At 31.2% G+C, this 15633-nt stretch overlaps 1 protein-coding gene across 1 annotated transcript; it reads right to left on the reverse strand.

Moving 5' to 3' along the window:
- Window positions 1-2450: 2450 nt before the first annotated feature.
- On the reverse strand, window positions 2451-10251 carry LOC106755076 (retinoblastoma-related protein 1). The gene is made up of 18 exons (XM_014637170.2): window positions 9944-10251; window positions 8845-8949; window positions 8616-8758; window positions 8431-8527; window positions 8264-8310; window positions 7363-7552; window positions 7105-7171; window positions 6381-6560; window positions 6105-6298; window positions 5151-6030; window positions 4851-4995; window positions 4685-4757; window positions 4124-4300; window positions 3922-4041; window positions 3694-3838; window positions 3470-3591; window positions 3099-3214; window positions 2451-2802 (listed from the first exon to the last, which is right to left on the reverse strand). Exons 1-18 carry the CDS (start codon window positions 10034-10036, stop codon window positions 2652-2654), a joined length of 3045 nt encoding a protein of 1014 aa, XP_014492656.1. The 5' UTR covers window positions 10037-10251; the 3' UTR covers window positions 2451-2651.
- Between the last annotated feature and the right edge of the window lie 5382 nt (window positions 10252-15633).

Consider the following 15633-nt stretch of genomic DNA (forward strand, 5'->3'; position numbering starts at 1 on the left):
GTTCAAATTCATTTTATAGTTATTTTTAGTGAATTTTACAAAAATTAAAGCTAACCCAAAAAATACAAAAACTTGATTTTTGTGACAAATAACAATGGTTAAACATCAACCTTAATATGAAATGCAGCTAGAGAGAATGAAAACTACTCAAACATGCATCACAATGTCAAGATGAAATGAAATGGGTTGAAAAACTTTTTCCAAAAGTTTGACTTTGTCGTTGCTAAACTTTCGTAGTAGGTTTCAGACAAATAAGAAAGAGAAAAGTGAGGATGTTGAAGTTATTTTTGAAATTTTAAAACACAAATTGAAGTCAGACTTCCTCGTAATAGATGTCAAATTAAAAATCGACATCGAACCTAAGATAGGCTGACGATATTTAACGTTTGTTGGTCCTATGATCAATATAAATTTCAACAAAATATTTACAAAATATATCATAATTATCTTTAACGTCAATTTTTGGATTATATGACATGAAATTAATGACGTTATAAATATTTTTTCACCAATAAATACGAACATTTCAAGTACATAAGTATAATTGATAACCTATAATATTAATTTGTTAATATAGTGCACATTAATCCATAATTATTTCTAACTCAAGATTATATTAATAATTCCAAGAAATCATATTAACAAAGTGATAACTTAAGTTAACAAACCTACTAATCATAAAATTAATCAATCAATTTATCAAAACAAATCATAATTTCTCAAAGCCATTTGATATTATTATTTATACTTAATTTAGCTCCTCTTTTCATCTAATTTATAATGGAAATTTTCGAAGTATTAATCTAAGAGTTAAAATAATTTTGAAATAACTTTTTAAAAACGCTTGACATATGTAATTTAAAAGCTTATATAAAGCTTTTACTTTTTGCACCGCACAATTTCCCCACAAACCCTCCTCAAATTTTTAAAATGATTGTTTTCCTTGTGTAAAAGTAACTTCTAGATTATATAGAACTCTTTGAAACAAGTTTTCCAGAACAAGGTTTGCATAAAATTCAAAACACGTGATATATATTATGAAATGTAATTTTTAGAATAAAATTTTCAAAACACATAATTTCTTTTATAATTAATTTTTCGAAACACCTTCCCATGAAATGTTTTAACAAGAATTTTTCAAAATGAATTTTCTTTTTCTGCATTTTCTTTTTATTTTTCTTTGCAAAGTGGTAGTGGTATGAAGCGGAAAGGTATTTAAGTCTTTTTATTATATTATGGTGCAATTAGTTACTGTAAAGGTGCAGGAAGTAATACAAAAATTTAATACAGTCTGGGTTACATCTTTAAAACATTTTAAGAATTCAAGAAGTTATGTGTGAAAAAAAGTTTATGGAACCTATGGTCCAAACTCATTTTTTTTTTTTTCTTTTTTCTCTGTTTTAATTACTTTCCTCCTTGATTTGAACTTCGTGTTCCTTATAATTTTCTCTATTTACTGTAAAAGACTTTTCACATATAAAAAATATACAATTTAATTACAACTTCACTAATCTAGGATAATTCTAGTCTTAACTTTCCATATTAAAAAAACACGTTTTACTTTCTTAAAATTTAAAAATATATAATTTTAAACAGTTAACACAACTCAGGATTAAAACAAAATATTTTAAACTATTTCAATCTCTCAAATTAGATTTAAATACTAGAGTCTTATTTTACTAAATGTCAAGAATAAACTTATTTTTTAATTCGAAAACTCAACAGGAATTCCAAAATTTCCGAAACCAAAAACATTATTATGTTAAAATATATTAGAAAAATGGGAAAATGACTTTTCAAGTGTAAAGAACATACTTCTAAAAATCCATTCCAAACTATTCCAGAAGGAAATTTCATGTGTCAAAAGTACATTGTGGAATGCAAAAAAGACACCATTTTTGCTTACAGCTAAAAAATGTATATAGACCTTCTAAATTCTAAAGTAAAGCAATTTATACATCTTACAAAATCTTGATCCAAATTAGGTGAATCAAAATGAAGATTTTACAATCTGAAAAGAGAATTGATAGAGTTCAAGAAGAAAGTCTTCCATTTTAAGGTTAAGTTACGATTTCTGGGCTAAAAGAACTTTCGATATCTTGGATTTTATGGTTTTCATGAGACTCCATGGCAGCTCATCATCAGTATGAATTACTGCCACCATGCTATCATCATTGCATGGTATTGCATGGTGGCCCTGGAATTTTATGGTCAACCGCCATGGCTGTCAATTGCTTTCAGAAACCCTAGCTATTAACCTGTCAGTATGTTTTTCTTTTTTGGTTTCACCTCACCTGTTCAAAAGTATAGTTAACATTATAGCCTAGTCAAAGACCTGTCTCATTGAAAAATGATTGTAGATGTGCATAAACTATCCCTAAATAAGTTAATGTTGATAAAACACTGGTGAAAAACAATGAGTATTCGAACTATGAAGATCAAAACCAAGCTGAACTAGGAAAGGAAGCTATTATTGATTAGATAATCAGAGACCTACATTCTGCATTTAATTCCTAACATACACAAAGTACAAGAGGGCTGTGGCGGCATTCTACAATCTCACCGCTCATTCATTACCCCTTCTCATAAAAGCTGCTAATATTATATGGACTCGAGAGAGGAGACAAGCAGAATATACACAACATGGAGCTTTAAGAGTCAGGTTGCTCTGATTTCACTGGTGCACCTGATGATGATGCACAACTTCCATTCTGCAGATAGAGGCTGTTTGCAACCATAGAATCACTAACCAAGCCCACATCAACATCATCAAAATTCAGGGGTCCTCTCACCTTCCTGTTGCTAATACATAGAATCAAACACATAAATTAACATTCAAGGGCCAAATTTTTTAAAAAATTGCTTCTATTTATCTGACATCTCCAAAGTTCAAAATATAAATAACAATAACTACCCTTTTGCCAATAATACTTTTTCTTTCAGAAATCATTTTGAGGGTAAAACAGGAAATGTCAAATATTTTATTAGGATCAGTTGTATTTCTTTATTTCTACATAAAGACCTTAATAGACAGATGAAAAATAACAAAATGAGTAAATAAAAAGTTTCAAAAGTTCAAGGAATGGAGAAAGGCATACCCATTCAAACGGTTATTGATGGCCGTCAGGTCTTTTGAAGGGCTCTGATAAGCATGAGTGCTCTCCCCAACACAAGCATAATAGCTTTTTGAGCTGTGTGATATTAGAGCATCCATCTGTGCAGATAACAAATGAATATATAAGTGTTACAAGACTTTGCTCTCTAATGAATAGTTTCGTAGAAACGAATTTATTATGTATACTAGAGGTCGTATCAAATAGGAAACTAAAAAAATAGTCATCTGTGAAAATAGTACAGATTTAACACTACAGTGCTCACTTTCACAGCATAATGTTAGATGGTTTTTTTTTGCACCAGTAATGGGAAAACATACAGTCCAAAAAAGAAACCCAAACAAATAAATTAGTACCTTGGACGATCGTAGCGGAGAGACATATACATTGTGTGTAGCTGATACTTTTTTTGGAGACATATCGGGAAGGGTAGGGAAAGATGATATTTTAGGAGATCCTGGACATTGAGCTAAATGGCCTGTAAAGAGAAGAACACACAAGTCAATAAATAGATCACCAGATTGGTATAATAAAGGAAGCCGGTAAGCCATTGAAAGTAAATTCACAAATAAGCAAGTACCATCACTTTTATTATCAAATTCAGGCATTCGGTCACTTTTTGTAGTTGATCCAGAAGGGTCAAGTTCAACCAGTAGAGGCTTTACTGAGGGAATAAATATTTCATTGTAAAAGGTGATGATGTCAACATGCTCCTGTCCTGTTCTCTGTTTTCATCAAGCTAATTCATGAGGTTATAGTTATCATAAAAGTTTACATAAGCATTAAATTTTAACCACTGGTTACATACCCCATTTCGGCGTACTAATGACCAATCAACAAATACACTCCGGAAAACTTGTGGTTTGCAATGTGGTTGTTTTCTGTAGTTGTATACTATCTCTCTAAAAGTTAGGTTTAATTGTGAAATCTGCAAAAAAAGAATAGAATGAGGAAAAGGGAATAATAGAAAAACTCATTACACTCCAAAGTTTCTAAATGTAAAGAGAAACCTTTGCAACTCCATAGAAACAACACAAGATGATTTGATCAATATGATGGTTGAAGAAGAGAGATGTCCGTTGATGTAGGATCCGCTTGAAAAGGCAGTATACATTCTCCCTTATTTGCTGGGATAATTGCAGTCTTTCAACCATGCCACTAATTCTGACTGCTCCCAACTTAATGATCTAGCAAACAAAGGAAATGTACATAGGCTGAAATGCTTAAAAATGATTTAGTAGGGAAACAAAAAAAAAATTAAATCTTAAATAAATAGGTGAATCAGAACAACTTCATCAGCATGAAATAATTCAAATCAAAGTAGTGTAACAGTTAATTTCCAAAAGGCAAAGTAAATTCTTAATATCAACCACAAACATCTAGACCAATTTGTCCCCAGAGGCACAATGGTCAAAACTTTAAGCTTTGAAGAAACAGATAGAAGAAGTGTTGTCACATTGAATAAAGAGCTTGTCTCAATGCATATACAGAGTCGCACACTGAGCTAAAAGGTAAAGATAGTTATCAAATGAAACCTAGTTAACATGGCAAATCAGTGTTATGATGACTACCTTGCCGAAAAAGATGTTAATACCAGTTTCTGCACATGTTTCCCCTCCACCTGCTGGATTTGGCTTTGTTGGGCTGCATTGAATAAAAATTCAAAACAAAGCACCAAAAGAAAACAGTAAACTGGCTATAAAAAAATTACAGGAATACCAGACAAATCTGTCATACCTGGAAAACGCAGACTGCAAAGGAGGTGGGGGTAGTTTTGACTTAAGGTTGCTGAAGGGAAGAAGCCGATCTTTCACAGGAGAAGTGAATGAATTTCTTTCCATCAACACATTTCGCTTTGGTGATCTGATATCCCCATTCTGAACTGAAATTGATTGACAGACGTTACTCGAGTTGAGAAGTATTTATTTTCACTACGAGAGTTGAGTTAAAGTTATGCAGTAAGCAAAAAGAATTATATGAAAATTCAGAAAATGACCCAAAGACTTCAGGTTCGAACTAGAAGGAAGGAACCATTACTTGGTGAACTTTCAAGCTTGGGCAAGGTAGGCACTGGAGGCAGCCCTCCACAAGAGAAGTTAATTTGCATTGCAATTTCATCCAATGATGGCATTGGTTCAGCTAACAGTCCCATGCGGTTAATCTCTGCAGAAAGGGCAGGTCTGGCAACTGCCAAAGAATTATACATTGAAGAACCCTTTTCCCATACCATACTCTCCAAAAGTCGTTCTTCCAATGAATTCAGATGTCGCCTCAATTCTCTTGGCAGAGATTCTTCATGTCTAATGAAACTTTCAATCACCTTGCTAAGATCAAAGGCTGTAATTCCAGTCCTCTCAAGTACTGCAGGAAACAACATTGTTACAGTCTTATGAGTTGCCAGGACTAATTCTGCAGAGCATGCAAGCATACACCGATGGAACCTCTCATTGGTAAGAAGAGAGGTCAAATTAGTTGCATGAAAAACTTGAGCTTCAGCTCTGCACATTGCCTCCAAGACCCTGTAGTATAACTTCAGTGCTTCCAACCTTCGTTGTTCTGCCCATATATTGTCCATGAGGTTTGCACTTTGCAGGCTTCCAGTTACACATAGTTCTCCAAGTGGACTACTAGGAAAAGTAGCCTGCAATATAATCTGTGCTCTGCGCACTACATCGCTTGTAACATCCCTATCACATGATGTCAGAAATCTTTCCAGCTCTTGCGAGGGCTTTGGTGCAAGTGGAGAAATGACAGTTCGAAGCCACTTTGCTGTAGTCATTGCTGTGCTTACAGGGGTGGCTGCCATCTTTGAGTTTGCGCTACCAGGGATGCCATTGGCATGTGACGAGGGAGAGCGATGAGGTGAGAGTGGACTTGTAATGGTCTTAGAAGGTGATGCCAGTGAATCAAATTTCCTCTACAGAATACAATAACAGAAGATTTTAGGTGTTATCTTACACATGATAGAAACAAATTTTCCATTGAACATACCTTTACACCACCTGCTGAAGCAGAACCTCCAGACAAGCTTCCAGAAGCTAATAGGCTGTCATCCTCATTAATGAATAACCTCTCATCCAGTTCACTCTTGTTGCCAATCATGTAATCATAATCCTTTTCTAATAAATTTAAACTTGAAGGTAGAGACGATTCTTCCATTAAGTCTTTAAAATAGGTCAAACCATCTATAGGAAAAAGGATAATAATTACCAGTTAGACATCAGTTATTAATGAAAATAAAGAATAATGACAAAAAGGAAAATGAACCTTTATCAACATTTTCTAGGTTTTCAGTTTCGCATTCAGATGCCAAGCAGGGCTTCTTCTTCAATATATCTGCTATTACATTATTGGCTTTCTCCATTGTTTTCCTCAACTCATCTTCAGTAGTGTTGTATATGTTGCAAAGTGAAGCAAGGAGGTCCACACCTTTGTTATTTTTCTTGACTGAAATATGATTTGAGGATATTACTGCTAATGTCCTTTAGGCAGTTGCAACTATTGTTTATTTAGATGTTACAATTGTACATAAACAAATCTAATTTTGTGTCGTCATAACTATTTAATTTAAGTGACAATTACTTCAAGAACTACTGTACATATCTATAACATCTAAAATTTCTGTTATAAAGGTCCTGCTGGCTATTTAATGAGAATGGACTCAAGCACAGCTCAGTTCTTCTCAAGTAATATAACTAATTCTTTCTTATATGGTTCTTGTAATTTCTGACACGATATAAGAGCCTTACCAGAAAACCATCGTATGACATGATAAGTTAAATTCAAAACACCTCATTTTTCCATCAATTAGAAAAGAAAATCCACTTTTAAGGCCATCAACAAAAATACTATAAGTAAACGGAAGTTTGAGAACAGGAAAGATCCTACATCAAGTATTTACAGCATACATCTAAAAGTGATGCACCCCAAGAAAGATAACAAGCACAATTTAAACCATATGCAGGAAAGCTAGGAGAACAAAGAGGATTACCAAAGCGTGATGAGTCATGAATGTTGAAATTCCGAAATCGAGGAGGAACATGAATAATTAAGATGGCCTGTAACAGATACAACCACAAAATAAGACTATTTGCATCATTTCCCTCACCAAAGCAGCAAATTCAGTTATTAAAACTCATAAGAAATTCAAGGGTTCAAAGTTTCAATAATTATCTTCACTGTGTTTAAAAGGATTAAAAAACTTTACAGGAACGTTAACGGAAAGGAGGGCCATGAGAATCTAACTCACCAAGATTGAAATTAGACCATTGGTGCAAGTCACCAAGTCTTTGAAGCGGCTGAAAGCATGTACACGAAGAGCTAAGAAAAGCAACCAACCAAATCGATGGTATTCAGATGCATGAACAATAACAGATGAGTTCTTTTCAGCATTTGAATCAGTTGTTACAAAGAACTCTCCAAATACACGTTTATAGTACCTGCAGCATCAAACATATAAGTTGTCATGTCATCTCAGTGCACTGCACACATGATTATCAAAGCAATCAACCATGTACATCTAAAATACGAATCATCAGCATATAACATTCTGAGTGATGACTAAAAGATACAAAAAAAGCATCTGATTTCTTGGATAGTTTAAAAACAACAGTAGTATGAAATATTGGAACATAGCATAGTTGTAGTTCCAGATAAATCTTGTCTTTGATAGGTTAGCTACAAATTATTAGTTGCCCTGCCTTCAATATTTTGTTAAGTACTATTACCCCTTCACAATGAATGTACCCCTTCAAGTAGACTGGCTACCCATATTATTACACATTTTCCTTCAGTTTTTTTCTGTCATGAAAATAGACTTCTTTGATGATCTATAGTCAACATATTATCATATTAACAAAATACAACAGCAAATAACACAACACACAAGGCAATGTAAACTTCACAAACAACAATGAGCAACTGCTACCTTGTAAAAGGAACATGAGATACACATATATGGATGACTAAATAACCATCCATGGAAAAACATGATTCCTAGAATTGGCACATGCAGGTTCAGGTTTGCTTAATTATTATACTAAAGAAAATAATACAAGGGTATAGAGTTTCACTAATACCATAAATTAATGAATAACAATGTGCACCTTAGATATCAATCAAAGAAATGTATGCATAAGGGGGGTACTCACTTGCTAAGAATCTTCAAGTGAATAGCATTGGCATGTATCTCCTTCGCCTAGTATTGACATACCAACATAAACAATGGTTTAATAGAAAACTATTCCAGAGATTAATTAAAAAAGAAAAGCATACAAGGCCATAAACTTTGCAACCATGAGTCTTATTTAGTCAATACCTCCAGCCTGTTTTCCCAATCTGTTCCATATATGTTACTTAAAGTTGGACCAGCCTTAACAACAAACTGTGGAAGTTCTTTGAAAAAATCTGCAATGCTGTTGAATAGAAAATGATTATGACAGTAAGTACTATAAAAAATACAAAGTACAAACTAACATGCTAGTCAAAAGGCCAGTAAAATACTTGAGCTTAGCTGCTCTCAATATACGACACAAGCTAAGCCCAGAATTCAGATTCTCTTCCTTTCCAGTCTCCTCATTTTTGTGGATCAATTTCTTGACAGAGTACGAAATAAAAGCAAACCAATACCGCTCAGCTTCTTCAGACTGGAAAAGAATTATACAACCTCATGAATTCAAATAAAATTTCACACGATATTTCAAAGAATGATATTCATGATATTCATATATACCGTTCCATTCCCCATTGATGAAATATTTGTCAGAAGAATGTGTTTGGTTTCTCCAAGCAAATTGATTGCTTCTTTACAGCTTTTCTCTTCCAATGCTAATTCATTCTGTCATAGAAACAACATCAGTGTAGAATTTAATGGGGTAAAGGATCCAAATTTAAGTGTTACCTAAATACATAAGAAACCATATATGGACATTTATTCTATTCTGAAACTCTCTTATTAACCCAATCTCAAATTGATATGGATTGAAGTGCTTAAAGCGCATAACCAATACAAATGTTGGTAAACTATCCAAATTTATGGAGCATATCAGCCAACTCCAAAAATGAAACAGTATTGATTTAGACTGAAAAATAAAAGTGCAACATCTAGAAAAGGAGACAGAAAGACAAAGCAAAAATGGCTACTATATTCTCCAACAATTTAGGATTTGCCCAGAAAATGGAGGGACTGAGATGCACACAGGTTGTACCCAGATGACTATTACATTCTACACATCTCAGTTGCTAAGTTGTGAATTCAGCTTTTATTCTGACTATTCAAATCTACAAATTACTTATAACAGCCTGCAACTGCAATTCTCCCCTACAGGGCAGCAGAGACACTTATGTCCTTCTATTGAGTACTTACACACTCACAGGAATCAATCATGAATAGACATTCAACCTCACACGCACAGGGAGACACTCAATAAATACTTAGTGATATATATTCATTTCAATTATCTCCTAAATAAAAAAACAATCAGACAATTACCTTTCCCTTATCATATATGGGAATGCACAAACACTGACAGCTAACTTTTTGCTGATCAATTAAATATTTTAGGCAGTGCCTTCTTGTTCTTAAATTCCAAAAAAAAAAATAAAGAACCTTAACTAAGGAAGGTACTAAACAAAAACGAAATGAAATAAAACAAAATACCAAACTTGTATCCATTATCTAAAAAACTTAAAGATCTTGACTTTCTCCATGCACACAGCTCCCTCTGAAACCCCACACAGGACTACAGTATACAACACAAGAATAAAACTAATTTCCCGAATAAATTCTTAAAATGAAATTACAAAACACTAGAGGAAGGATAAAGCAGAACCTTGAGGAACTCCACGAAGCGAGACACGACTTGGTCTGTGGTGTTTCCTGGCGTGCCATCTTCCATCATGTTGGATTCAGCTGGAGGACTCATGCGAAAACCCTAATTGGCTCAGATCACACACAGAGAGACTGGATTTCAAGCGTTGGTATCAAAGAATTGCGAAAAAACTAGAGATAATAGGAATTGAGAAACCCTAAGGGAGAATAGACAATACAGAAATGAAGAGAGAGAAGTGTGTATTTTTTCTCTAGGAGACGCAACTTTGTGTTGTTGTGTTGCTTTGTCTGTTTGGTTCTGTTGTTGTGTGGGTTTTTTGTTTTTATTTTTGTTTTTTTTTTAAGAATAATAAATGGATATTGAAATATTTTTCAATTAAAAATGAAAAAAGTTGTCGCGTTTTGGCGCCACTTGTTGTGTCCTACAGGTTTTTCCCGCCAAAATGTTGTCTCAACAGAACAAGGGTCAGTTTAGTAATTTCAAGAATGTATCATAAATGAGGTATTTATTTAGCAATGAATTTTCATTCTCATCCTCTGTCTATATCTTTCATAATTCTATACTTTCAAAGGAACAATAATTTCTCTGTTTTAATGATCTTTTATTTTATTTTTTCCTTTTAAATGTTCCACTGTTTCACTGATTCTGAAAACTAAAATCCATCCACAATTATCACTGTTATTATAAAAAAAAAAATTATAACAATTATTTGCAATTAAAATATAAAAACAGCAAAAATAGATAGACACAAAGTGTCTTCTTTTAACTAATATTTGTAAGTAAAATATCAAAAATATTGACTTAATTTTATATTAAAATATTGAAAAAATATATATTTTTATAAACATTTCAAATACTTTGAAGGTCTAATAAGAAAAAGATATAAAAGAAAAAATAGATAAAATAAAACCTAACATTTAATGTATTTCAAAATAATGAATTTGTGACTATTGAATATATAATTTAAAGTAAATTTAAGATAATTTGTTTAAGCATATAAAATAAGACAATATTAAACATGTTGCTCATTTGCATAGTCTTAAAAATAAGGAAAGATTATTACTTGACCAAATTAAATTGTAATGTGTATAGAAAAAAAAAATCAATTTGAATGTAAAAGAGATAAGATAACTAAACAATTATTTTGTTAATATTTTAAGTTTGTAATCCTAAAACATATGGTATACAAATAAGTCATTCAAGTTCACAACTTTCATGTATTTTTAACAAAAGGTTGGCAAAATTTTGTTTAGTAGCAATATATCATATCCATTTTCTAATTTTAGAAATTTTCACTATAAAGTATGACATTTTTATTAGTATACTTTTGAACCATTGTAGAATATTGATGAAAGGTAATGTATTTTAGGAAAATATAATATTTTTCCTAATATTTGTGTAATATCACAGTGTTTATATTTTTTTATGAATTTGATAAGTTTTTAAACTTTTGTTAAGTTGATTTTGAATGCCCAATTATTTGAATCTTAAATTTAATAAATGCTGAAAAAAAAACTGTAGAATCATTTTTTTATTTCCTAAATTAATTGGATCTGCTTGTCAATACTAAAATGTAATGAATTCTATTTTAAAGATTTAAGTATAATTAAATACAAATTATTTCTGTATTTAATTCTCATAAAGTTCAAATAACTATTTCAATACTAACTTTAATTGTAAAAATTTCATGTACATTAATGAGAGAAAATTTAGCTCCATGTTTTACAGCTTCACTGTTATTTTCTTTCTACTAAATGCAATGGATAATGTTTTTTCTGCAAATTTTGTGAGAAATTTTATGTAAATTTTTCTATAAAAGCAGTCTAAGGATAATTTTGCTGAAAAAAAAAACAGTCTTATATATTTTGTAACTTTAAAATCTGCAGGTAAAAGTTTAAAATTTGCAAGAAATTAATATTTCTCACTTTATGAATTTTAAGGAAATTCAAATGTAACCTTTCTGCAAAAATTTCAAATAATAAATAATTCGTAGCATTAAAAATATTTATTTAGTTAATTATAAATATGAATAATATCTATTATAAACATATTATATAAAATATTTATTATATACACACGGTGATATAATATATTTATATAATAAAATAAATTATAGTTAGAAATGGTTCTGGGCTCTGAATTTAAATTAAAGGTCTCAGCCAAACAATTCTCTCTAATAAAGGTCTAAAATGGTATTATCCAAAGCAATTAACCTACAAAAAAAAATTACAAATGGAAACACAAACAAAACTATATAATCACTAGAAGAAAAAAAAAAAGTAATAGTAACCATATTTAAGTATACTTTATATATTAAAATAGTGAAAAACTGAGTTTAGTTTCTAGGAAGAAGAGGTTAAAGAGATTCTATCAGATATAGAAGTTGAGAGAGAAAAAAGACAATTCCCAAACAAACTGAATTAAGTGTTTTAAGTTTGAACATTAATAACATAAAAAATAATGTCATTTCATCACTTTAGTTATAATAAATCGAGGATACTTTTTCTATGGATAAGGTAATTAGCTTGCTTCCATTAGGACATACCAATTAACGTATGTATAAGCAAGATCATTAATGAGGTATATCATGGCTAAAAATACTTTTGCTTCAAAAAAAATATAATTAATGTTTATGTTTAACAGAGGTACAAGGTAAATGTTCCACTTCTTTGCCGCAAGCGAGCTTCAACGAGTGACTCAGCAACTTCCTTATTTGACCGGTCAAATAATGAGGGATGATACAAGAAAACACTCTCACACTTAAGTTAATGAGGTCCATTCTCAGTTCTCAATATAATCTCAGAAAAATCAGACTTTAGATAATTATTGGTTTTGCATTTATAGATTCTGTAGTCATTCAGTACATTGAATATCATTTAATGTAACGTATTTTGCATCTTAATAATATTTGCTAATCTTACTGATATCACTTGTTAATTGGTCATTAATGCAATGCACGTAACTTAATAATTACTCATCTTTATTACCCGTTAACACCATAAAAGACATAACAGTTGTTCCTTCCTCGCTGCCTACCAATCATCCTCGAGTGTTGATTACTCTCGATCGTTCAACCATATAGTACACTTAAGAAAAAAATTGTTGAAAAATTAAATATAAGTTTAAGTATCCTGAGTAATTTTAAATTTTCTGAGTATAAACAAACCAGTAAAGCTTGTGGTCCATCATGATTTGTAAGATGCAAGAATAATGACAAAACATATAAGCGAAGAAAACTAAGTAATATATATATATATATATATATATATATATATATATATATATATATATATATATGTGAACAAAACATAGGCGAAAAGAGTTGTTTGAATTTATTTATTTAAAAAAAAAAAACTTTGAATGGATTTATGTAGAATTTGGTTTTTGGATTTTCTTAGAGCCCCTGAAGTGTGACATTCTTCCTGTAATGAGTACAAACCTATATATTTCAAGAATTGTTGAAATTGTGTTGGAGGTAAAACATGTTTCTTAAAACAGTCAGATTCATTATGTTGAGCTTTTCAATAATATTAACAAGATGTTCCGAGAGACAGTTGTTGCAATTTTAGTTTCTAAACCCGTAAGGAAATTAATTCCTATAACACAAAAATAAAATAGAAATGGGAGGTATGATGTCCATTAAATTATGAGATCTAACATGTATGGATCTTTTAAGCTTTTTGGAAATCTCATTACATGGTCTTCTGTTTTTCTTTTTTTCTTGGAGTAATTAATGATGATACCTTGCGATAATACCTTGCTTTATAACAATAGTATTCCTGTGTGAGACCGAGTCATCACATTTATACAATTTCTTCTCTTTAGGTTGTCCGCTGATTCCGAAATGTATCCTTTACCAGTTCTCTTTCTCCTCTCTCCTGTGTCCGATGCGTCCGGGAGGTACCTGCCAAAGGTACTCTGATGCTTAAGTTAGTTAGATTGTCCGATCGGATCTCTGGATTCAGAAGTAAATACGTAATAAATGAATCTACTTACCTGGTACCTCTGACATGTATTTATAGTGTTGGATATGGGCCTGGTATTAAGGTTATCTTAATCAAGGCCCAATCACCTTAAGCATGTAATTATCCTAATTGTCTTAACCTTACCTTGATCACGAAGACCTTCCGCATCTTATCGTCTGGTTCCTCTTATTCAGTCCGGCCGGCCGTCTTGCGGGATAAATGACTACCTCCATTTAGATGTCTTTAGTGGATTGATTTGTTTTGACCAGTAGATCGTCCGATTCTATTTCACACGACCGACCGGTGGTCCCTAGTACAAATAGTATATATTTTTACATTTATTTAACACAAAACACAACAATAAAATAATTATAAAAGTATAAATTTTTGTATTTAAAAAAAATAATAATAAGAAAGAAAATTGTCATACGAATATAAAAAATTTAGTTTTGTAAAGAATCATTATCAACAATAAATGAATCATGCCTAAAATTCTTTAATTCATGACATATGATTTTGAGTTTTGTAAAGAGTCGTGGTACTTTCTTCTTGTTTGAAAGATGCGGCCTCTGTCTTCTTATATAATTAAAAAATAACTTTGAAAGATATTACGCTTCAAATCATTCCATATTTGAAGCTTTTTCATAAATGTGAGGTGATATAAAAATGAACAAGCATAACAATCATCAACTAAGATAATGTGAACATTTGATTTTGTTGTCTTAAATACAATAATCCAAATGAACTTGAGTGGAATAGACTCTGGTTGATTATGATATCATTCCAATAAGTAAGTATATATCTAATTAAATTTCATAAAATTAATTTATAAGATAAAGTTTACATTCTTATTTATATAGTATAATTTTCAAGTTGAATAAATTTACATATGGATTGAGACAAATTTATAGACAATGATTATACAAGTGCTCTTTAACCTTATTGCAACAAGGTTTTACATAGTCTAAAAACAATTACTCTTTGTTTACTCGTTATTTTGGTTTTTCATTGATTAATTTGTTTCGTTATTTTGGTTTTTCATTGATTAATTTGTTGGTTTATGCGAGCAATATTGTCTTAGTAGACTCTAGTTCTTCTTGTGTTGATAAAGTATAACTAATATTGAGTTCTTTGTTTGAATTAAAGATTCTTAGTCTTATCAAATATTTGTTAAGCTTAGCAAGAGTGTTTCCTTGAGTCAGATAAAATATATTTTATCTGCTTGATGATATTGTTTTTTTAGATAGCAAACCAATTACACTATCTATGGATCCAATTTTAAAACTTGGTATAAATGATGATTACCTTGTTAAGAACCCCTTTGTATATAGAGGATTAATTGGGAGGATTTTGTACTTGGATACTTTCCAAATTGTACATGAATTTTGCTATTCATAAGCATAATCAATTAACCACACATTTAGCCATAATATATCACTTGTATTATACTTGAAGTCCACACTAGTCAAGGTTTTTTCTTCCCGACCAACAACAAACTTTATCTTTGAGCATATAATAATGTGATTGGGGCAAATATTTAGATACCAAAAGATCAATCACTGATTTTTGTGTTTGCCACAGTGATTCTCTAATTTCCTGAAAGTATGTCAGAAAAAGGTATTATGTCAAGGTTTTCAACATAATTGAAATATCGCGTTTTCTTTTTGGTAACCATTAAATTAGTTTGACTACAATGATTACCCAAACATTTTGAAGTTTCAGTTG

This window comes from Vigna radiata, unplaced genomic scaffold (assembly GCF_000741045.1).
Source record: "Vigna radiata var. radiata cultivar VC1973A unplaced genomic scaffold, Vradiata_ver6 scaffold_268, whole genome shotgun sequence".
In the NCBI taxonomy this organism is placed as follows: domain Eukaryota; kingdom Viridiplantae; phylum Streptophyta; class Magnoliopsida; order Fabales; family Fabaceae; genus Vigna; species Vigna radiata.